Source organism: Portunus trituberculatus, chromosome 25, assembly GCF_017591435.1.
Source record: "Portunus trituberculatus isolate SZX2019 chromosome 25, ASM1759143v1, whole genome shotgun sequence".
Lineage (NCBI taxonomy): Eukaryota > Metazoa > Arthropoda > Malacostraca > Decapoda > Portunidae > Portunus > Portunus trituberculatus.
Genome location: NC_059279.1, coordinates 14,218,061 through 14,244,440, shown reverse-complemented (window position 1 = coordinate 14,244,440; position 26,380 = coordinate 14,218,061). Strand labels below are relative to the sequence as shown.

General features: G+C 38.9%; 1 protein-coding gene across 1 annotated transcript in view; it reads left to right on the top strand.

Annotated features, from left to right (window-relative positions):
• The window catches only part of LOC123508661 (cGMP-dependent 3',5'-cyclic phosphodiesterase-like), a 183,561-nt gene extending 159,200 nt beyond the window's left edge, over positions 1–24,361 (top strand). Inside the window, 6 exon segments of the mRNA XM_045262506.1 lie at positions 4,999–5,109; positions 8,121–8,328; positions 8,958–9,132; positions 10,671–10,813; positions 11,339–11,511; positions 19,683–24,361. Of these exon segments, the coding sequence (XP_045118441.1) occupies positions 4,999–5,109; positions 8,121–8,328; positions 8,958–9,132; positions 10,671–10,813; positions 11,339–11,511; positions 19,683–19,860 (988 nt within the window). The 3' untranslated portion in view covers positions 19,861–24,361.
• Positions 24,362–26,380: the final 2,019 nt, after the last annotated feature.

Here is a 26,380-nt window from a genome sequence, read left to right as displayed (position 1 = left end):
TCTCTCTCTCTCTCTCTCTCTCTCTCTCTCTCTCTCTCTCTGTGTGTGTGTGTGTGTGTGTGTGTGTGTGTGTGTGTTCACCTCGGTCGTCTGCTGATCACCCAGCCAGTCTTCCCCATTACAGAGCGAGCTCAGAGCTCATAGACCGATCTTCAGGTAGGACTGAGACCACATCACACACAACACACACCGGGAAAGCGAGGCCACAACCCCTAGAGTTTATATCCCGTACCTATTTACTGCTAGGTGAACAGAGGCCACACATTAAGAGGCTTGCCCATTTGCCTCGCCGCTTACCGGGACTACGAATCCCGGCTCTCTCGATTGTAAGTCGAGCGTGCTAACCATTACACTACGCGGTGTGTTTCACTGTTTGATCTGGTGCAGTCTCTGACGAGACAGCCAGACGTTACCCTACGGAGCGAGCTCAGAGCTCATTATTTCCGATCTTTGGATAGGCCTGACTGAGCCCAGGCACACACCACACACCGGAACAACAAGGTCACAACTCCTCGATTTACATCCCGTACCTACTCACTGCTAGGTACTACACGTGAAAGGAGACACACCCAAATATCTCCATCCGGCCGGGGAATCGAACCCCGGTCCTCTGGCTTGTGAACCCAGCGCTCTAACCACTGAGCTACCGTGTGTGTGTGTGTGTGTGTGTGTGTGTGTGTGTGTGTGTGTGTGTGTTTCACTGTTTGATCTGTTGCAGTCTCTGACGAGACAGCCAGACGTTACCCTACGGAACGAGCTCAGAGCTCATTACTTCCGATCTTCGGATAGGCCTGTCTGTGTGTCCGTGTGTCTGTCTGCTTGTCTGTCAATGTTAACTTCACAACGTCACTTAAGCAGTCGGGAAGTGTCAAGTGTGGTGCATCGTAACTTGTGTGCCGGGTCACATCTGCAGCTGGCTGGGAACGGGCAGGGTATCAAGTGTGCCGGAGAACGTAACTGAGACGCTGGTCGGGAGTCGCCAATATTTACAAAGGCTTGCTCTCGCTCCCTCTTCTTCTGGATCATTTTCCGAACCACTTCTGCGCTGCCCATCTACTACTTTCAGGAGACACTAGTTGACGTGACGCGGGTGTGTAGTTAACCTTTCCAGTACCATGACGCGTTTCCATATTCATACTAGTTACTGTTTGTTGATTTAATACGGATTCAGAAACTCCTATGGGGATTAAAATAGTGAAGACTGTAGCCATTAATCTTCTGACTTCCGTAGACCCTTCTTAATGTCAATAAAAGGTTGAAATTTGGCCCAGTGCTGAAGGGGCTAATGGTGTTTTACTGTTTTAGTGACAGATTAACGAGATTACTACATTATTCACTGGAGAAACGCTCTCAGCAACCAAGCTAATCATCTTTTCTGGCCTTGGAAAATAGTGGTTAGAGAATAAAGCGTCTTTTTATTTATTTTTTTCCATTTATTTTATTTATATATATATATATATATATATATATATATTTTTTTTTTTTTTTTTTTTTCCGGGAATCTCTTTCTCTGCGGCGTTGCTCTTGTTCGTTGTTGCTGTATTGGTGGTGGTGGTGCTGGTGGTGGTGCTGCTGCCGCTGTTGATGGGAAAATTTAGTTAATTCTTGTGTTTTACCGGGAAAATTTGAAGGAACCTTGTGTTTTACGAAGGTTCAATATATGTGGGATATTTGTTAGTTTTGAAGGTAAACTGGGAAAACATATATTAGTTTATCTATTAATGCGAAAGAAAATGTATTCTTTATTTTAAATTAAGTCAAGGAATGTGTCTCTTGGTGTATTTTACATAAACGAATATACATACAATTTTCTTGAAAAGAGAGAATAACAAAAAGTAAAGAAAAATTATATTGATGTTTTAGTCATGTTGTAGGTATGTAAGGCGAATACGACTAGATGAAATTATTAAAAACGCTGAAAGATTGTTGTTGGTATTCGAGTGATAACTAAAAGATTTTTTTTTTTTTAAGTTGTGAAAAAGGAAAGGAAGAGAGCAAATAGTTTAATAAAGGTTATCCGTGTACGATAAAATAAATGTTATGATAAAACGGCAACAAGAGGACAAAGTAGAGGGAGGAGGCTGCAAAATGAAAGGCATGAGGCGGCCACGGACCCCGACAAGCCCCGCACAGGCCGCAGGGGGTCGGCTCCGTGGCGGCGGCGGAAGAGTAGGGGGCGCTGACCCTCCCAAGCGGCGCCGGACGGGAGGGTCTTATGGCAGCGCCCACGTCCGGCCACCAGCTGCTGCTCGAGGCACAGCTGAGGCTGCGTGCGGCGGACGCGAACACTCCCACAAACAACACACGAACCTTGATGGCTAGGCAGGGTGTGGCGAGGCAGGGTGGTGGTGAGGGCGGCGGCGGTGGTGGTGGTGATTGGTGGTGGTGGTAGTGAGGATGGCTGCGGTGGTGGTGGTGGTGGTGGTGGTGAAGCGTTATATGATAGGAGAAAAAAAAGAAACATCAATAAAACCAGAGGAAGAACACACACACACACACACACACACACACACACACACACACACACACACACACACACACACACACACACACCAGCTCAGTGATAACGTCCTTGCCCCTCACTCCGTGGGATGAGGTTCGCATCCTGCTCAATACGCAGACTTTGACGGGGAAGCGAGTGTTTGCCGTCCCCCGGGGGATGAGATGAGGACGTGTGCTGCTCGGCAAGTCACGCCTTTACCCATAGATCGAATTGTATGCACTATCTTTCAGTGGCGGTGCTTTTATTTTCTTACAATTTTGGAGACGCTTATTTTTTATATATACTCTACTCGTAAGTCATTCTCAAGCTTGGGAAATACAAAATTAAACTCGTATTTTATATTTTCAAGTGACCGTGGAAATATTTATAGTGCCTTGAATTTTAGTTAAAGATCTTGGCTGTGAAATGGGTGATAGAATACAACTTTTTTTTAACATTTTATACTAATTTTTAATAATCATCAAACATGGGAATGACTAAATTAACATGACACTCTAACTTTGTGTGTCCGTGCAAACTCTTTTAGTGCTTTGACTGTTCTAACAAGACCGGTGGAGTGAAATAGTCTGCATAGTACGATCTCTCACTTAGAAACAAAATTGGTCTTAATCTGAAACACTTTACTCTCTCACCACGACAAATTTCAAAGGCCACGGAGATGATCAGCTGGATTCTCAATAGTGTTTCTCCTGTTCATAATGTAGAAATTTCTATCAATCTCTTACTGTAATAAAAGAAAGCATCCTTTACCCTTTCACTGTAATATGCAACACCTCATGGTACTAGAAGCAACGAAATTTTAATAGACAGTGACAAGAAAGAATATGTAAATTAAAAGAACAGATGTAGCGATGCTTTAGCCAGTGTAATGCTCAGAGATGGTTGTGGAGAAAAAGGAAAGATATCAGAGTGGTTAAGCATGAGGAAGGACCATACGAAATCGCAGAGTAACTTAAAAATTTATGTAACTTCAATTAGAGTACTTTTGTAAGGATGGAAAGTGCAGGGTAAAAGTGTTTAAGAATACAGATCACTAGTAGGCGCTCTGATGAGGGAAATCAATCTGGGTGAGAGTCCTTCCCCTTGTTATTAGTACACAAAAGACCACAAAGGAAAAACAAACAGGAGGAGAACTATTGGCATTCGGGAGGCTCTTTGTGTGTGTGTGATGAGAAGGATGCACTGAGAAGAGAAGACAAGTTTCATATTTACACTTAATTATGTATGTTAATTGTGTGAGATTGAGAGACTGAGGAATACACACACACACACACACACACACACACACACACACACAGAGAGAGAGAGAGAGAGAGGACGGGAGCAGGTGAACAAAGAGAACAAACAGCACACATTCCACATTATCGTATGAATATAGTAGGAGGTCATCGCAGGTCATCGTCCTTTGACCAGTCTGGCGTCCTGCTGGCTCTCCCCTCCCCCCTCCCATGGTGTACCAGCTGAGCCGCCCTTCACGCCACACTGACTCCTGCCTGTAACAACCTGCGATTTGCGTTAATTTCTCAACTTCCCGCTCAGGTTCTCGATGTAATGGGATGCAGGAGAGAGAGAGAGAGAGAGAGAGAGAGAGAGAGAGAGAGAGAGAGAGAGAGAGAGAGATGTTAAATGGTTGACGGAAGAGGAAGAAAACGAACAAAAACAATGAGAAAGGGAGTTAGAAAGAAGAGTAAACGAAATAGAAAAATCTGAAAAAAATACAAAAAAATGAGAGAGAGAGAGAGAGAGAGAGAGAGAGAGAGAGAGAGAGAGAGAGAGAGAGTTTTCTGCGTACCTGATGTAATGTTCATATCACGTTACCTCAGACACGCTCACTAATTATTATAGCACCATCGCACTCTCTCAGCTAAGTCACTTCTATTTTTACCGCCATCTCTCTCTCTCTCTCTCTCTCTCTCTCTCTCTCTCTCTCTCTCTCTTTTGTCTTCTTTTTTTCTTTCCTGTTGTCTCATACGTATATTTATTTCGGTGTTGGTGTCACCATATTAATAGTGGGAGAAATAATTATAGTTTCTTTATTATTATTATTATTATTATTATTATTATTATTATTATTATTATTATATCACTAGCATTTTCCTTTTTATCCCATTCTGTACTGAATTCCTTCATTCCTCCAATTTTTCTTATTTACTTTTTTCTTTTTCTCTTTTTTTTGTTTAACTCTACTATTCATATTTTTTCACACCACATCAAATTGGTAACCTAACTCTTGAGCCCAATTTTCCTCCCCTACTGAGGTTAACTGGCCTGTTGCAGTCTCCCTATTCCTTGCCACCCTATGTAGGTTGATTTTTGCTGTCCTCTTATTCCTTTCTATTTTGTATATATTATTTGGTCTTCTTGTAGTCTTCTTATTTGCTGTCTTGTTTAGGTTAGGTTTTGCATTTCCCTATTTCTCCATTTTGTTTAGATTCATTTTCCTTTTTGCTGTCTGCTTATTTTCTGTTCTTATGTTTGTTGCCTTCCCTCCTCAGATACTTCCCACGCCAGCTGCCAGACCCCTGCACCTCCCCAGCCATCCTGTCCATGGTGGAGTCCCTCGGCATGATTACCAAGTTCAGACTCAGCCGAGAGTCACTAGCCAGGTGAGTCTGTGTGAGTCAGTGTGTGGGGAAAGTTGACTTGAACTTTTAATTAACTGTTGCAATCCACTACCTTTTTGTCATCCAGTGATAAATTAATGAACTTTTAATTAACACAGCTTCAATCCACTTTCATTTTTTCTGTCCAATGATAAAAGAACTCAGTACAAAGATAATAAAGAGGAAAGAAAGAGATTGCTATCATATGTTGTAGACTGTAGATGCAAGAGAGATTGAGAAGACATCATGCATTTGGTAAAGTTTAAAGTCTGAAAATGTGAGGACAGGGGAGGCAAAGCTGGGTCACAAGATCATAGGGATTGAAACATGGCCCCTTGAGTCTCCCTTCCCTCCATTACTGCCCCTTGTTAGCTGCCCAGGGAGAGGTGTTGCAGGAAGGTGGGAAGGTGAAACATATATTGAGGTGAAGGAAAGGAAGGGTACAAAGATAGGAAACATGACCCACAAAGGGTAGGTGTTGCAAAATGAAGACCAAGGTGCTGGAAGGAGTGACAGAGGAAAGATTAGAGATGAATGTGGAAGTAGAGGAAAAGGAAAGAGAGGAGAATAGGAAAGATTTTATGTGTCTGCATATGAGAGAAAGAAAATGTTAGAGGTAAATATAAATAAGAAAGAAAAGACAAGAGTAGGATGATAAAAAAAATTGTTATACATGTATTTCAGCATTAGTGAAGAAGAAATGTTGCATATTGTACTCATGAATTAGAAATGTTGTTGTGAGGTGAAGATGAAAATGGAATGAGTGAAAGAAGAAAAATATTACTGAGAGATGAAGAAGGTAGAAGAAAATAATATTTGAAGATGGAGAAATGAAAAGACTATTTGTATTAGTGGGAAAAATAGATAATGAGGTAGAGGAAACAGTGAAAGAAATTAGGGAAAAAGATATCAGACTGTCATTGCATGAAGGAGAGAAAGGGAGAAGGAAAATTCATGATATACAGAATTACAAAATTGTTAGAAAATACAACTGAATTCAATGTTCAGTGGTATCAGTGATATGTAGGAGGAAGGGAAAGGGAAAAAGGTGCTACAAGGAAATGAGGGAAAATGATAAATGAAGGAGTAGAAGGAATATTAATGATCAGTGGAGCAGAAGAATTTGGAAACTATTATAAGACTTAATTTAAACTTTAATGATATCAGTGGAAGAATATTAGAGAAGGGAGTTGGTGGACTCATTGTGTTCAGATTCCACCAGGGTTCATTCCTCAATACCTTCAAGGAAACTGGCAATGAAGTGTGTGTGTGTGTGTGTGTGTGTGTGTGTGTGTGTGTGTGTGTGTGTGTGTGTGTTTGTCTACTCTGTCTGCAGCCCTTGGCATAGATCAGAAAGGCATCTTAAAACACTGAAAATGAATGAAAATATGTAAACCTAAAAATACAAATTGAAAAAAGGATATACTAAAAGAGTAATGATATAGCAAGCTGAAGAATCATAAATGAAAAATAATATAGAATAAGAATATAATATATAATAATATAAGATAATATAAGATATAATACTTGTGTATACATGTCAATTTCAGTAAGAAAGATTCCTGTTCATTCTTTGCTTGCTTTATTTCACATCATCTCAGCTGATTCATATGTGTCGTCATTCTTATATGTGTTTTCTAATCATCTTATGTAAATACAGAGGAGGAATATTAATGGGACATCAGCCTGGTCATGCTGAAAATGTATTTGCATTTTCATATCATCATTATCTTCCATTATTCTTGGAATCTATTTTCCTTCGTCTTTCTTCCTTCCTTATGAATTTTTAGGTATATATTTTTATCTTGCTCACACATTTTTTTTATTTTACCTTTTTATCTTTTGAATTTTCTTATTACATATTTTCTACACTCTCTCTCTCTCTCTCTCTCTCTCTCTCTCTCTCTCTCTCTCTCTCTCTCTCTCTCTCTCTCTCTCTCTCTCTCTCTCTCTCTCTCTCTATCTATATATATATATATATATATATATATATATATATATATATATATATATATATATATATATATATATATATATATATATATATATATATATATATATATATATATATATATATATATATATATATATATATATATATATATATATATATATATATATATATATATATATATATATATATATATATATATATATATATATATATATATATATATATATATATATATATATATATATATATATATATATATATATATATATATATATATATATATATATATATATATATATATATATATATATATATATATATATATATATATATATATATATATATATATATATATATATATATATATATATATATATATATATATATATATATATATATATATATATATATATATATATATATATATATATATATATATATATATATATATATATATATATATATATATATATTTTTTCCTTCTTTCTTTCTTTCTTGCTTTGCCTTATCTTCTCAAAAATAGTATTTCATGTAATTCTCCTCACTTCTCCTTATTGTGTACCACATTGCCAACAATTTGCCTGAAATGTCTTTCTTTTCTAAAGTACTATGTCTTATAATTTGCTCAAAGCTCTCATGTGTGCTGTATTTTGATCTTGTACATACTTTTTTCAGTTTCTGTTACTTTTATTCTCTTCTCAGAGATATTTTTGGGAGGTTTTTAAATTTCTGTAAAGGTAATTGTCATATATATGTCTATTTTCATACCATAATTTGTATATTTCTTTATTTTTTTCCTTTTCTCTACTCTAATATTTTCTCTTCTGCAAATTTACTTTCACTTGCCTGACTTCATTCCAACATCTACAGCATTTTGGGTATTTATTTTGATTTACTTACATGTGCAAGGCCAGGTCACATTGACAGCATGTTTAGAAATATGAAAAACACTAGAAAATAAGGAGACTGCAAAGGACCAACTGGGGTATAAATGCAGCTCCTGACAAATTTAGGATGGCTTGTGCCTCTGTGTCATGCTGTGCAAAATCCACCTCCTCAGGTTTACCCTCATGGTGCGTAAAGGTTACCGGGACCCTCCCTACCACAATTGGCTGCACGCCTTCTCCGTCACACATTTTGCCTTCCTGTTGCTCCAAAACCTGCAGCTGGTAGAGAGGGGCGTGCTCACCTCTCTGGAGGCACTGGCACTCATCGTGTCTTCCATGTGCCATGACCTGGATCACCGAGGCACCACCAACTCATTCCAGGTCAGATGTGTGTTCTGCCAAGCCTGGGTGTGGTTTGTGCCTTCCTGCTAAATTGCCATTTACAATTATTAGAATTCTAAATTCTAGAAACTATGACTAATACATATGTACTTTTGTCCTTTGTCTTGATTTATGAGTGCAAATTTTTATTATTCAAAAGAAATCTCAAATTGTTTATTTAGACACTAGAAATCTATCAACTGCTCCAATTTTTTTTAATCTGAAGCTGTTCTAAATATCTAAGTTTTTAATCTTTAATGCAGTTTGTTTGTGAATTACAAATTACTTACTCATATTGTTACATGTATCATCAGCTTTGTTAAGATAATATCCCTTCCTCCATGACATGATAATGTATTACATAAATTAAATAGGGTTCTTGCCTTTATTTATATTTTCTAAGTGATTACAATTTCTTTAATGTGTAAAATAAAATTGTTATTACATGAAAGAGACTTCCTTTACTTGTTTGCATTTAGGTAAGAAAAAATCAGTTATTTATCTAAAAGAGACTGGAGGAAGAGGCTTCAACTCACCTATTACTCTCAGCTCCTTATTGGTAATAGAATATACACAAGTTTACCTTTCTGTCATCGAAGAGAAGGCTTCAGTAATCTTTGTGTCCATAGGTGGCAAGTAATTCTGTGCTGGCATCGCTGTACTCCTCTGAGGGTTCCGTGATGGAGCGCCACCACCTGGCCCAGGCAATGTGCATCCTCAACACTGATGATTGTAACTTCCTGGAGAACCTGAGCCGGGAGGAATACACCAAGTTCCTCGACCTAATGAGGGAGATCATTCTGGGTGAGGCTCGGGTCCTGACCTTCACCTTGTTATTAGTACACAAAGGATCACAGAGGAAGAACAAATGCAAGGAGAACTACAGGCACTTGGGAGGCTCTTTGTGTCATTGTGATGAGAAGGATGGACTGGGATTGGAATAGAGAGGTTTCACATGAACACTTTATCATTTGTGTTAATTGTGTGGGTATGAGAGAGTGAAAGATACAAACAGACAGGCAAAGAATATTTACCCAACTGTTTAACAAATACTAGTTGTGCATATACAGGCCCAGAGATATTCTTGAGTTGTCCTGTCTCCACATTGCCACATATTTGTCCCATGTTCTGTACAGTAGATGTAAACTCCCTGCCTCCACCACTTCTAGTCCTTATGAGAGAGAGAGAGAGAGAGAGAGAGAGAGAGAGAGAGAGAGAGAGAGAGAGAGAGAGACACACACACACACACACACACACACACACACACACACACACACACACACACACACACACACACACACACACACACACACACACACACACACACACACACTACCATTTCATATAGAATTTAAATCATTTATAGCTGTTTAGAAGTTGTTGATATTTTTTATAATTCTAATTTTAGTAACAATTTTTCTTTCATAACTCATCATAAAGATATAGCTTTCAACTAAGTATTTATCCTTTTGCTTCATAAATCAAAACTCATCAAAGGGATATGCCAGAGAGGGAGAGGAAAGATTAAAGCATTGAAGAAAGTCTCTTACATAAGGAGTAACTTGAGAGCATCAAGCAGCAGCTGCAGACATCCATCACCACACTAGCAAAGCACAGCCACGCTAGTGACGGCAGAGAGGGACTTTTATCTTCTCATGTACCCTGTGTGCTCCTCCTGAGAGAGAGAGAGAGAGAGAGAGAGAGAGAGAGAGAGAGAGAGAGAGAGAGAGAGAGAGAGAGAGAGAGAGAATACAAACTTTTGAAAAGAAATAATTGATCAAAAAGGAGACAGGGAGGAAGGGAGGTAGAGAAGAGAGAGAGAGAGAGAGAGAGAGAGAGAGAGAGAGAGAGAGAGAGAGAGAGAGAGAGAGAGAGAGAGAGAGAGAGAGAGAGAGAGAGAGAGAGAGAGAGAGAGAGAGAGAGAGAGAGAGAGAGAGAGAGAGAGAGAGAGGAAATTTACCTATCTGTTTATCAGCTTTTGAAAAAAAAATTCAGATAATTATTTTATATGACTGGAGATGTTTTTTTGTGCCAAAACACATGATAAAGCAAATCCTTCCTCAAAACTTAGTCACTTAATTGTGTGTGTGTGTAATTTTCAAATAATCCAACTTCCTTATCTTTCATTTACTGCAAATGATTATGTCCAAAACCAGAAAGTATGCCAAGAAATTCAAGACATTTAATCTTTTAGCCAACAAATGTGATGTTTGAGATGGAGAGAGAAAACATTAGTGTCTCAGGAATGAATGCTCCTGAAATCTGCAACATCTTTCCTACCCAGAAATGTTTCTTGTTTTGTTTCATTATATAAGAAAACTAGAACACCTTACTTCCCACAGCTACTGACTTGGCCCACCACCTGCGCATCCTGTCTGAGCTACGGCAAGTGGCTGAGGAAGGCTACGATTCAGCCAACCCTCGCCACCACGATTTGCTGATCTGCCTCCTCATGACAGCAGCAGACCTATCAGACCAAACCAAAGTAAGATAATGAAGCAGAGCTGTTGGATCAAAACTACCATGCCTATTATGTGGAATGATTGTATTAAAAGCTGATGAATTAACCAATCATATTAAGCAAACCAAAGTGAATTACTAGAAATAATGAAATTCGTGAAACTAAAGTTAAATTGATTTGGTTCTGTCATCATTTCCAAATGCTTAATTTGTACTTATCAATTTATTTATTTTTAAGTTCAGGAAAAATAGAAAACATTAAATGAAAAATTGTAAAATTTGCATTGGCCTCAGTTTGTATATTTTCATATATGTTTTTGAAAAACATAACTTGTTATAACTTGCTATTTTAGTAATATGTGTTTACTCACTATTTTAGTAGTGTGTGTTTACTCTTAAGTTCTATGAATTACCAAGCAATTCCATGATTTTCATTTTGTCTCCCCAGAGGGGCATTGTATGGCAATGAAATGTCTTGTATATCTTTATGCTGAGGCATCATCTTGCATAATTTCTGACAGTTTTCTGATGCATCTTTGTGCCACCACAGGACTGGCATTCCTCTAAGCATGTGGCTGAGCTGATCTACAAGGAGTTCTTCACCCAGGGGGACTTAGAGAAGGCAATGGGGAACATGCCCTTGGAGATGATGGACCGAGAGAAGGCTTTCATTCCCGAGCTTCAGCTTCAGTTTCTGGATGATGTTGCCATTCCCGTTTATGAGTAAGATGACATAGCATAGTGTCCTGTCTTCATGTCCCCATTTATCCAATTTTTCCTTAAAGTTATGCACATTATATGCTATAACAACTTCATTACTCAGTGTGTTCCGCTTCTCCACCATTCTATGTGGAAAACTGTATTTTCCAATATCCTTCACACACTGCCTCATTCTGATCTTCTTTACATGACCTCTTGTCCTTCCATCTTCTTCTGTCACCAGCACCAGATCTTCCTTGTCTGCCTTTTCAATATCATTGACTATCTTGTATATTGCTATAAGATCTCCTCATTCTTTCCTATTTTGTAAGGTTGGCAGTCCCATTTCCTTCAGCTGTTTGTCATATGTTAAGTCCTTTAGTTCCAGCACCATCTTTGTAGCAATCTTCTGTATCCATTCTAATCTTCTTATATCTTTTATAGAGCTTGAAGACCACACCGCAGTTGCATATTCCAGCTTTGGTCATATCATGCTTGTGATGATTTTTTTCATCATATGTATGTCCATGAATTGAAATGCCACTCTTATGTTAGTCATTATTTTATATGATATACTAAATATCTTCCGTATGCATTTCTCAGGGTTCAGATTTTCCTATATAATCACTCCCAGATCTTTTTCCTCTTTAGTCTTCATTATTTGTTCTTCTCCCTTCAAATAGTTTCATACTGGTCTTCTTTTGCTCTTTCCTAGTTCCATTACATGAAATTTCTTGGCACTGAACTCCAATTTCCACTTCTTACTCCACTCATAAATCTTGTTTATATCATCCTGTAACATCAAATGGTCCTCCTGGTTTTTGATAACTCTTAGTAGCTTTGCATCATCAGCAAATAAATTAATGTAACTGTTTATCCCATTGTGAATGTCTTTTACATAAATCTGAAACATAATGGGGGCTAACACTGACCATTGTAGCACTCCGCTTGTTACTTTACCCAAGATGAGTATGTATCTTTGATCACAGTTCTCATCTCCCTGTCCTTCAAATAATCTCTTGTCCATTCTAACAAAGTTCCTCGCAGTCCTTCTATGTTCTCTAGTTTCCAAAGTAGTCTTCCATGAGGGTCTTTATCAAAAGCCTTTTTTATGTCCAGGTATACTGTGTCCACCCATTCATCTATGCTTTTCAGTCCTTCTAATACTCTTGAGTAGAACCTTAATAAATTAGACACACATGACCGTCCTGTCCTGAACCCAAATTGTCTGTTTGTTATGACTTGTTCTTCTTCCAGAGGTTTAACCCATTTTTCTTTGATAATTATTTCACACAACTTTCCCATAATGCTTCTAAGTGACACCAGTCTGTAATTTAATGGCTCAGCTGCCTTTCCCCCTTTAAATATCGGTATTACATTGCCTCTTTTCCATTCTAGTGGAACTTTCCCTTCATTTAGTAAACTTGTAATTATTTCCAAAATTGGATCCAGTAGTTGCTCTTTAGTGTGTGTGTGTGTAATTCATCTCGGTCGCCTGCTGGTCACCCACCCAGTCTTCCCCATTACGGAGCGAGCTCAGAGGTCATAGACTGATCTTCGGGTAGGACTGAGACCACATCAACATACAACACACACCGGGAAAGCGAGGCCACAACCCCTCGAGTTACATCCTGTACCTATTTACTGCTAGGTGAACAGGGGCCACACATTAAGAGGCTTGCCCATTTGCCTCGCCGCCATCGACTCGAACCCAGCCCTCTCGATTGTGAGTCGAGCATGCTAACCACTACACTCGCTGTGTGTGTGTGGGTGGGTGGGTGTGTGTGTGTGTGTGTGTGTGTGTGTGTGTGTGTGTGTATTTACCTAATTGTATTTACCTAATTGTAACATACGGAAAAGAGCTATGCTCGTGTTGTCCCGTCTCCATATCTATTAATGTCCAGCTTTTTCTTAAAATCATGAATATTCCTTGCGTTGACCACTTCCACGTCTAAACTATTTCATGCTTCCACCCTTCTATGAGGGAAGCTATATTTTTCACATCTCTCCTATAAGTGGCCATTTTAGTTTTTTCCCATGCCCTCTCGACATTCTTTCATTCCACATACACAGATCTTCCCTATCCATTTTTCCATGCCAATCATCACTCTGTATATTGCTATCAGGTCTCCCTTTCTTCTGTTTTCCAGGGTCGGAAGTTGCATTCTTTTCAGTCTGTCTTCATAAGTCAAATCTCTTAAGTCAGGCACCATTTTCGTTGCAGCCCTCTGTACTTTCTCTAGTTTCCTTATGTGTTTCTTTAAGTTCGAGCCCACTGTATTGTTGCATATTCAAGCCTCGGTCTTATCATTGCAGTAATTATTTTCTTCATCATTTCTTCATCTAAATATACGAACGCCACTCTTATGTTCCTCAATAAGTTCAATACTTCTCCAATTATTTTGTTTATATGTCTCTCTGGCGATAGGTCATTGGTAATTGTCACCCCAAGGTCTTTTTCTTCATGACTGGTTTTATGTCTTCATTTCCTATCTTGTACATACTCCTGATTCTTCTTTCACTCTTGCCAAACTCTATTTTCTTGCATTTTGTCGTGTTGAACTCCATTTGCCATGTACAGCTCCATTTCCATATTCTGTCCAAGTCTTCCTGGAGTAGTTCGCAATCTTTGTCACATCTCACTTTTCTTAACAATTTTGCATCGTCTGCAAATAGGCTCACATAACTGGACACCCCATCCACCATGTCATTTATGTAGACCGCGAACATTACTGGTGCCAACACTGATCCCTGTGGAACTCCACTCTCCACCAATCCCCATTCTGATGGTCTGTCCTTAATTATTGTTCTCATTTCTCTTCCTACCAAAAGTGTGTGTGTGTGTGTGTGTGTGTGTGTGTGTGTGTGTAATTCACTGTTTGATCTGCTGCAGTCTCTGACAAGACAGCCAGACGTTACCCTACGGAACGACCTCAGAGCTCATTGTTTCCGTGTGTGTGTGTGTGTGTGTGTATTTACTTACTTGTGTGTTACAGGGCCCGAGCTAAGCTTTCTGTGTCCTGTCTCCTTGTCCACTCCTGTCATATCTCTCTTTCATCTGATTGAAACACACCGCATCAACGACATCACTGCTCAGTTTATTCCACTTATCAATACTACGATGCGGGAAACTGTATTTTCTCACGTCATTTAGACAGATGTCTTTTATAAATTTTTTCCCATGTCCTCGGAGATGATTACTTGTGGTCACCTTTATCAACTCTCTGTCCAATATGTCAATCTTGTTCACCAATTTATAGATAGTTATCATGTCTCCTCTTGTTCTTCTCTCTTCTAATGTGGTCAGCCCCAGTTTCCTCAGTCTTACCTCATAGTCTAACTCCCTGAGTCCTGGTACCATCCTTGTTGCCAGCCTATGTACCCTTTCCACCTTCTTCACATTTTTCTTCATATGCAGTGACCAGACACAAGCTGCATATTCTAACTGGGGTCTTATTAAGGTACATAATATCTTCTTCATCATTCCTTCATCTAGGTAGTGGAATGCAAGGCCAATATTTTGAAGCATGTTATATGTTTTCCCAAATATCTTGTTAATGTGTTTCTCCAGTGACAAAGTGTTTTGCACGGTTACTCCTAAGTCTTTCTCCTCATTGGTCTCTTTAATTTACTCATCACCCAGCCTGTAATCCCTGTTTGGTCTGTATCTACTTCTTCCCATTTTCATAACATGGCTCTTGTTTATATTAAATTCCATCTGCCACTCTTTACTCCACTCATATATTTTATCAAGATCTTCCTGTAACTTGTTACAATCTTCCACATTCTTTACTCTCCTCATAATTTTAGTATCGTCCGCAAACATGTTCATGTAACTGTCAATTCCTACTGGTATATCATTAACATAAATCAAAAACATGATGGGACCAAGCACTGACACTTGTGGAACTCCACTGGTTACCTTCTTCCACTCGGACTTCCTTCCTCTCACCAGTGTTCTCATTTCTCTTCCCACTAAGTAATTTTCCATCCATTTTGCTAGTTTATCATTTACTCCTCCAATCTTCTTTAGTTTCCACATCAGTTTATTGTGTGGTACTTTATCAAAGGCCTTTCTCAAGTCCAGGTAGATAGCATCCACCCATCCCTCCCTATGTTGTAGTACGTCAGTCACTCTTGAATAAAAACATAATAAATTGGATACGCACGATCTTCCTTTTCTGAATCCAAACTGCCTTTCACTCAGAATGTTTCCACTTTCTAGATACTCACTCCTGTGTGTGTGTGTGTGTGTGTGTGTGTGTGTGTGTGTGTGTGTGTGTGTGTTTCACTGTTTGATCTGCTGCAGTCTCTGATGAGACAGCCAGACGTTACCCTACGGAACGAGCTCAGAGCTCATTATTTCCGATCTTCGGATAGGCCTGAGACCAGGCACACACCACACACCGGGACAACAAGGTCACAACTCCTCGATTTACATCCCGTACCTACTCACTGCTAGGTGAACAGGGGCTACACGTGAAAGGAGACACACCCAAATATCTCCACCCGGCCGGGAATCGAACCCTGGTCCTCTGGCTTGTGAAGCCAGCGCCTAACCACTGGTCCTCTGTGTGTGTGTGTGTGTGTGTGTGTGTGTGTGTGTGTGTGTGTGTGTGTGTATTTACCTAATTGTATTTACCTAATTGTAACATACGGAAAAGAGCTATGCTCGTGTTGTCCCGTCTCCATATCTATTAATGTCCAGCTTTTTCTTAAAATCATGAATATTCCTTGCGTTGACCACTTCCACGTCTAAACTATTCCATGCTTCCACCCTTCTATGAGGGAAGCTATATTTTTCACATCTCTCCTATAAGTGGCCATTTTAGTTTTTTCCCATGCCCTCTCGACATTCTTCCATTCCACATACACAGATCTTCCCTATCCATTTTTCCATGCCAATCATCACTCTGTATATTGCTATCAGGTCTCCCCTTTCTTCTGTTTTCCAGGGTTGGAAGTTGCATTCTTTTCAGTCTGTCTTCATAAGTCAAATCTCTTAAGTCAGGCACCATTTTCGTTGCAGCCCTCTGTACTTTCTCTAGTTTCCTTATGTGTTTCTTTAAGTTCGAGCCCACTGTATTGTTGCATATTCAAGCCTCGGTCTTATCATTGCAGTAATTATTTTCTTCATCATTTCTTCATCTAGATATACGAACGCCACTCTTATGTTCCTCAATAAGTTCAATACTTCTCCAATTATTTTGTTTATATGTCTCTCTGGCGATAGGTCATTGGTAATTGTCACCCCAAGGTCTTTTTCTTCATGACTGGTTTTATGTCTTCATTTCCTATCTTGTACATACTCCTGATTCTTCTTTCACTCTTGCCAAACTCTATTTTCTTGCATTTTGTCGTGTTGAACTCCATTTGCCATGTACAGCTCCATTTCCATATTCTGTCCAAGTCTTCCTGGAGTAGTTCGCAATCTTTGTCACATCTCACTTTTCTTAACAATTTTGCATCGCCTGCAAATAGGCTCACATAACTGGACACCCCATCCACCATGTCATTTATGTAGACTGCGAACATTACTGGTGCCAACACTGATCCCTGTGGAACTCCACTCTCCACCAATCCCCATTCTGATGGTCTGTCCTTAATTATTGTTCTCATTTCTCTTCCTACCAAAAAGTCTTCCATCCATTTTAGTAAACTGCCATGCACTCCTACCATTTCAAGTTTCCAGATCAGTCTCTGGTGTGGTACCTTATCAAAGGCCTTTTTTAAATCCAGATATATTCCATCAGCCCAACCATCTCTTTCCTGTATTACATCTATCACCCTCGAATAGTAACATATCAGGTTTGTCGTGCATGAACGCCCTTTCCTAAAACCAAATTGACACTCACAAAGTATGTCATTTTTCTCCAAGAAGTCTGTCCATCTAGTCTTCACCACCCTCTCACACATCTTAGCTACCACACTTGTAAGTGACACTGGTCTATAGTTCAATGGGTCTCTCTTGTTACCTGATTTATAGATTGGGACAATGTTAGCTCTTTTCCAGTCTTGGGGCACTACGCCTTCCCTTAATGAGGCATCAATTACTTCACAAACTTTTTCTGCCAATTGCTCCCTGCATTCTCTTAAAATCCATCCTGATACCCCATCAGGTCCCACAGCTTTTCTCACTTCTAAACTCCCCATCATGTTCTTGATCTCCTCCACAGTTACTTGAAACTCCTTCATAATCCCTTTCTGTTCCATTACCAGTGGTTTGTCAAAAGCAGTCTCCTTTGTGAATACCTTCCGAAAGCATCCATTCATAGCCTCTGCCATTTCCCTGGGATCTTCACTGTATACTCCATTTACTTCTAAACTTTCAATACTTTCTCTATTTTTGATGTTGTTGTTCACATGTCTGTAAAAAGCCTTGGTTGGTCTTTACATTTATCAATTATATCCTTTTCTTGTTTCTTTCTTTCTTCTCTTCTAATCAACACATATTCATTTCTTGCTCTTTTGTAACTTTCCCACTGCTTAATCCGTCTTTTCCTTCTCCACCTCTTCCATGCATCCTCTTTTCTTGTTCTAGCCTTTTCACATCTATCGTTAAACCAGTCCTGCTTTCCAACTTCTCTATGTTGTCTTATTGGTACAAATTTTTCTCACCTTCTTTGTATATTTTTATAAATTCCTTCCACTTTTCATTTGCTCCTTAGCACTCTTGAATTTCATCCAATTTGTCTCTTGAAAGAATTTCTTTAGGTTTCCAAAATCTGTCTTGGCATAATTCCATCTTCCCACTTTATATTCTTCATTTCTTCTAGATTTCTCTTCGTCTATCACCTTGAACTCCAAAACTGCATGATCACTCTTTGCTAAAGGGCACTCCACCCTCATCTCCTCAATGACCATTGGCTCTGTACTAAAGACCAAGTCCAGTCTTGACGATGCTCCCTCTCCTCCAAACCTAGTATCTTCTTTGACCCACTGAGTTAACACATTTTCCATTGCCAGTGTCAATAGTGTATTTCCCATGTTGTCTCTGATCCTTCCATTGACCAGTCCTCCCAACACACCTCTTTACAATTAAAATCTCCCATCATTATAGTTCGTTCACAGCCACCCAACATTTCTTCCAGACATGTTCCTGTATCACTTATCATTTCTTCATATTCCTGTACTGACCATGCATTTGTCTTAGGTGGTACGTACACCACTATGTAGTGCCTCTTTTTCCTTCATTAGTTTCTGCTCTGATCTTTAGCACTTCTGCCTTTCCCATACCTTTTTCACTTGATCCACCTTTATATCTTTTTAACCAGCAACATCACTCCTCCTCCCATCTTACCTACTCTATTTCTTTTCCAAACGTTATATTTCCTTCTCCAACCTTCATCAGGTCTTCTCCCTCTCTCAGTTTTGTTTCAGTAAGACCCACAATATCTGGGTTCTTGTCCCTCAAGTAATCGTTGAGTTCTAAAATCCCGATATCACTCCATTTATGTTGGAATACATTACATTTCGCTCATATGTAAGTTTCTTTAGTCCTTTCTTGCTGTACTTTTCTGGGTTATGAACCACTTCCTCAGTCTCATATCCAAGATTCTCCAGAAAAACTCTTTCTTCTCTTCTTCTGTCCTCTCTTCATTTTTTTTCAAAGCCTCTTTTCTCAACTCATTTAACATTTCTCTTTCCTTTTCACCGAGATCTCTTCTCAACCAAATCTTCCTTGTTGTTTCCTGCTGGGCTAGCCTCCATGACTTCTCCACCAATTCATCTACATCCTTTTGTGACTTAAGTGTGTGTGTGTGTGTGTGTGTGTGTGTGTTAGTGCATTTCATTAAACTTGGAAGATATACATAAATATATAACAGAGAAATCAATCAAGAGGAAAACACTGACACATCAATTATTTTCAGTATGTCTTTTTATTATATTGTTTTTTTATTTTTTTTTATTTATGTAAAAGTTTAAAATAATATAAAAAAAAACTTCTTCAATTATTCTATATATGTATATAGTAATCAGAATGATGAATATCTTACAAAATTGTCACATGATATAGAAGATTATGGAGAAAAAGGCATATTTACCTATCACCTCAATTATACAAACATTCTATTTTAATTAGATTCATCATTTTATTTTTTAAACAATAAGGAAGATAAAAAATTAACAACAAGTCTTTTTTAAAAGGCCTCCATTTGTTTGTTTATTTATTATACTTACCTTGTACTTGACAGGATTGTGGCCAAGCTGTTCCCAGAGGCTGACGAGCCATACAGCAGCATCAAGGCCAACAGACGCAACTGGTCCCGTCTGCGTGATGTCTACAAGAGAAGGAAACCCGAGTCCACCAGCTCCCTTGAGGTATTTGAGGATGACTCACTTGAGGAAGAGCTGGAGAAAGATGAATCCTGAAACATCCCATCGGGCTCTCCTTACATAACTTGTACTACACTTCAAAAGACACATTCAGTATCTTATTCATTTACTCCATGTGAATAAGATTTTTTATGATATAATGAATCCTACAAATGCACCCATTATATTTGAATTTTGGGACTAACTATCTTGCCATAATAATCTTAGGGAAAAATTTAATGTACTACTGAAAAGACTGTTACACTGGTCTTGTTTTATTTATAAGAAAGTCTACCTCTTACGTGTTTGGCTGATGTTATCTATGTACACAGTTTTTAGAAAAAATTCAGTGGTGTGATTTTCAATCACTGGATTGAATTCTCATTTTATTCACTATTCAGAGTGCCATATGCATGCAGCCACTCCCACATCAATGAGTGGGAGAGCTGAGGGCCAGGGGAGGCAGGGACACTTGCCACAATGCAGGGAGAGTAACTGTATTTGACTATCTAGTTATTGAGAATTTCCATGGTGACTCTGACTTTCCTACTCCACCACACACCACAGACTCCATTACATTTCCCCACAGGCTCTCCAGACTCAACAGCCTCTCCACACACCGCACTGCCTCTACACACAACACCACTGATCTCATTGGCTCTCCTGTGCCAATACAAGAACCACCACACCACACAACTACACTTAACATATACAAACACAGACATGTTTTTTGTCCCAAGAACAGTAATACTCATTCATTCATTGCCTTAGGATGAGTATTACTCTTGTGACATTTTTCATTGTTTGTAGTTTCCAGCATCTGCTAGTGCATCATATTATGATGTAATCTCAATACTATTATTCTTATACATTCATCTGCTGTATTTCTCTTGAACCAATTTAACTGCTTCAAACATAAATGCATAGTTTCTTGATCTTTTATAGGCTCATTTTGACTGCCAGTGACACTAAGGTGTTATTTGAATAATTACATGAATCCCATGAACAAAAAGAATTTAATTACAGACATGAAAAGGTTTGAACAAATTGATAATTCCTTTTGCTGCCTGAGGTATCTACCAGAATTATAGTAAATTTGCACCACAAAATATATAAAAACATAAGGAGAAGCCATAGCAGTCAAAAAATTAAAGGCACCTTGACTTAACCAACATCAATCATCTACGTACTTTTCATTTTTCATCATGTCATCTCAATATGTAAGTACTTACACAGAACATTTTCATAGTGAGCACTGTTTTCCTCGGGTCTTCATTGTTAGCTTTACATATGAATTTTTTTAGAACTAATCAGTCATAATGCAAAGTCGAGCATCAGAGAAAGACAAAAACAACTAACTCATTATGGTTCTGATGCTTTATGTTTCTTCAATAAGGCTGAGGACATTATAATATGAGCTCCTAAGCCAAAGCTTTACCCCTGTGGAAGGCCAAGACACTGCAAATTGCAGTAGTGGTTGTCAAACGTATGTGATACGAAGCTAGTCAAACACTTGTATAAACAGTGGTGCCTCTATTGTAGGTGTGGCTAGCAGGAATTTTATATCGTGAATGCTTCTAATTTAGTTTAAATCAGAATCCAATTTTTAAACTGTCACCTGATAAAGAAAAGAGGCATAAGAGAAGTAAAACAAGCAAGTGGAATGTTTCCATGACAGGAAATAGTGGAGGAAAGGCAAGTATTTTATTCTTGAAGGAAGGCAACAATCAAAACATTTGAGAAAAAATGGCTTCTTCTTCCTCCCCTGTATCCTCTCTGCTATATTCCACATAAATGAAGATGCAGTGGTAACTTGTATTATGGTCAAATAAGATCCTCAAAAAATCATACACATTGATAAGAAAATATGCATGATTCTGTCTGTAGGGATGAGACCAAAAGTGAAGCAATGTAGCAGTGGTCATAAATGGCTGAAAGAAAATATATTACAATTACTTTTCTATAGGTGTGAGGAGAAAAGTTGAAAATGCTTGTAAAGGAATATTTAAAAGTATTTCTCCTAAGATGATTTGATGAGAAATGGAGAGGTTTTGAAAGAATTGTATGAAAATGTTTAGATTTGTATGGAAAAGTGGAAATTGAATGAAATGTATAAAAGTATTTCTGATATATTTGTGTAGAAAAGAAAAATAATGTCTGCTGTCACCTGTACAACTACAATTTCCTTTTTAATGAATTTTTAGTGAGTTTATTCAGCACTTCATCAGCTGTCAACTGTATGCTTCCTATGTGTCCTTTTTTTTCTCCTGTGAGAATGTACATTTACTATACAATTCATTTTTTTTTTTTTTCTTATCAGACTACTCTTAAGAAGTGGCCCAAATTCTATGTTCTATCTCTGAATGATAGTTCATTGTATGTGATTTCAAATTTTTGCTGTTTCTTTTCCTTTTTCTTTTCTTCATACAGGGTATTCTACTTTTTTTTTTTTTTTATGTAATTAGCCCACTCAATTTTTTTTCCTGTCTGTGTGTGTGTGTGTGTGTGTGTGTGTGTGTGTGTGTGTGTGTGTGTGTGTGTGTGTGTGTGTGTGTGTGTGTGTGTGTGTGTGTGTTGCAATGCTAATGGAGTTACTGTTTTCTCCATTGAAGTCTTGGTGCTTTCTCAGCTTGTATATTTTTTTAATGAAACCTTCTCTGTCTGGTGATAGAAAATATATTACTAGAATATCCTTGGCTGTAATATCATCTTTGAACCAAAAGTGTTATCTTCCATTACACGTGGCTTATATTTTTACCTTAATTGGCTTGCTTTGTAAGGTAACTGTACTTAATGATTTACTGAGTGATTCCTGCGTGACTGATTTTGTTACTTGTGTTATTTTGATTATTCAGTACAATTATTTATTTGCCATGTGATAAGTGTCATATATAACGAAGTACTTCACAGCATAATAGTTGTGTGCCCTGATGAGGTATGAGGTGTGTACAGTAGGGACAGGACAGAACAGGACCCAGCAGGGATGGATCTTTGGATCTTGCTTCAGGAGCTTAATGTTTTTGTGTCCAAGTTGACATTTTGTGCTGGAGCCGAGGCCTGCAGGTTTACACAGAAAATGTCCCTGAATGATGCAATTATGTGGAGAGAGAAGTACAATTATTCTGCTTATCCGGAGAGGTATATTGAAAGATGGCCATATACATATATACATATATATATATATATATTTTTGTATGTATTATTGAACAATTAGGATAGTGATGGAGTTTCTGGGGCATGTCATGTTCAGTTTTTTGGTGTAGCACAAATGTATGTGTATGGTAAAGACAAGCTTTACTGAGTAAACATCTGGCCCAAAGCAAAGCAATCTGGGCCGGCTAAGCCGTGGGGGAGAATAGACGTGCAGCAGACGGCCTAGGAAGAACCCTCAAGCAAGATTCACAGCTGCCATATCAGGCATCAGGTGCAGAACACAAGTCCTCCCTGTCAGTTGATGTCAGAACATTATGACTGAACATGAATTGTGCATTTGATGTACTGTTGTTGTAGTGTTCACCTTGCAGTCAACGCACACATACACTGAAGACTGAGGGAGGAGTGGTGCGCCAGAGTTGGTCCGGGGCTGAATAAGCATCATTTCACTTCACTTATGTATTTCAATATTAACGATCATCACTGTGGTACAGCGTTATTTTCCTTTATGGTGTCTCCTTCTCAGCTACATAGCACTGTCTTCACTGGTATGTGGTGGATGTGCATTTAGAGGCAGAACCAATGTTCTATAAAATCAGTACAGAGACTGTGTATTGTGTGTTCTGTGTAGCCACCGCTGTGTGCTCTCTTCTACTACACTTTGGTAACAGTTTTGAATGACTCCAACAGCCTCACCTTCCTTGTCACTCACCTGAAGACATGAGTCACCTCATGCCTCATGTCAGTCATCACTTAATCTTCAGTCAGTCATGAGTGATGCTTCATGATGCCATGCAGGAACTGGCTGGTGGCAAGAAAGAAGATAATTAATATTTGACTTATACTTTAAAAAGTTGTCATTACTAATGACATATTCATTGTGTGGCAATATTTCATGCAGATGCTGCACAGCTTAAAATTCTAAAAAGAAAACAGTTGCATTTATTTTCTTTGATTACAGTACAAATCCATTACTCAGAATGCCTTCAACAACACAGTGACTCATTGGAATGCCTGTAACTAATCAAAATGTCAGTATCTTTCCTTCAGGAGATCCTGTGTGCTTCCTTGAGCACACCAAGTATTGCACCAAATTTCTGGTCTTGAACTACCTGGTGAGGCCACTCAGGACTTAGTGGATGGTGGTTGACCCTCATCAGGCAGGATTGTTCATTGGTTAGCCCACACTGTGCTGGCTGCCATTATCCAGCTAGAGCACTGGGTTACAGACCAAGCATTCTGCCATACTGAATATTCAAATATGTACTGTTTTCTTCTCTTCAGTTTTAACAAGGCTGTCTGATTCAAAACTATTACCCCATGTCATGCATTTGTGAAGATTACACTGTCATGAATATATTACATGTTGGAAAATATTTTTCCCAATAAAATCATTCCATTGTGATTGTGTATTTTTTTTTTTTTTTTCTCCTATTGCAGTCTTATCAGTCAGGCAGGGTTGGGTGGTAGTGGTGGTGCATTGCACTGGAAGATTGGTGGAATGCCCTTCTGCCCTGTCCTGCCTCATCCAGGCTCACCCTGTCAAACCATCACTAATTACATAGTCATAGGCATCTCATCACATTGTTATGGAAGATGTCATGATGGGGCATTACAGAAAAATAAGAGTAGCCTATATATCATTCTTATTATTATTGTTATGGTAATTTCACTTATAATGTATTTGTGTTATTGTTATTGAGAATAGGTTTCTTATACTACAATATATATATATATATATATATATATATATATATATATATATATATATATATATATATATATATATATATATATATATATATTGTTACGTCACCGCCTTTTCTTCCCTGCACTGCAGTCTCCCATACATGTGGTAAGGTAGGGGAGGCCGGGGAGGGCACGCGCAACACTACACCGGCCTGAGCCACACAGGATGTATCCCGGGTCCTCCTGCGAGTGAGGAAATGCTCCCGTTGACGGTACTATAGTGGTGTGCCGTGCCCCCTCGCCTTACTATATCCTCACGGTGGGTGGGGCAGGCAGCATGCAGCCTCGTCTCTGGCGAGGCCTTAAACTAGTAGACAACGCGGACTGGTGTACAAAACTCCAGCAGTATAAGCTTCCCGTAGGCACTGAAGTCTTTCTAACTTGACAAGATCAGGCTTCATTGGTAATCCTCCCTGCGTGGTTCAGTAACCAAACTTAATCCTGAGTGGTATCTAAAACCTTTAAGCTAACCCAGAGGCAGTGAGGATTAGAGTTAACTTTCTCCAACTTCGTCTGTGTAATGTAGCGATAATTTTGGTATTCAATTAGAGGGACTAAACACCCACAACTTCTCCCACATTGTACTGTGCCAACTGCGCTTTCCCGCCCTTTTGAACATAAATTATACACAAGTCATAACAAAAATACACAGCCCGAATTTTATTCACTGATAATACATTCCTAAATACAAACAATCAAAGAAACTGGCATAAGACAAACAAATAATCCTGGTTGCAAGGGAAAGAAATGTTCCTCTCCACCCCGATTCTCTACTTACAGGTTCCTATCACCGGGGAGGGGGAGGTAACTAAAACACCCCTTACGTAACATATTTATTATTAGTGCTAGGACGGTGCCTCCTCATGGAAGACTTGGTTTTATTATTTGGGAAGCGTTACCCCGAATGGATGCCCTTTCTGCCCTCGGACCGTGGCCAGTATATGCATCCCTATATCGATAGATTAGTAGATAGTCAAATATACGTCGGAATACTAATCCAGAAGCTTAATTCTCACAAGTTACTTATTTGTCAGGGAATACCTGTAAAGTGGTTTGAAGCAATGGACCAGCTCACTGAATCGATCACTTGTGTTCGAACCGAGTTCGCGTTCTCTCTCTTCCTCCCTCTAATAGCTGCCCAGCCAGCAGTTTGTTACTGAACGTCTGAGTGTGTGCATGTGTGTATTCGTTCTTATCTGCTGCTTCTATTTCTTAATTCTACCTGCCTACTGTGTAAAGCATATTCAGTGCATGTATGCACTGTTTTTGTGTGGAGACCTGTGGAAACCGTGTGTGCAGCGGGATTGTTGATGAGGGAAGGGGAGAGGAGGAAGGCAGCAATCGCTAGTAGTCCCCATCATGTTTTGCATATGCGGACATTTAACAGAATAGAGTAGTGTGTCATGTACTCTCTCACAAACCCAAGAGTCAACTCTTAGCAGGAAATGGAAGGACAGCTGATGGAAGCCGTGGGACCATCGTGCGGGACAGTCACGTAGCACGGTACGTGGTGCTTTGCTTTCAAGTTTTCAACAAATCAGTATAGGGAAATATAATGAGTGGAGTCGGCATAACGTGATAAAGTGAAGCTGACTCACCATGCGTCCGCTGCCGTACCCACCACCGTGACCCTTACACCGAAAATGTTATCAGCTATGAAAGTACAAATGGCTCT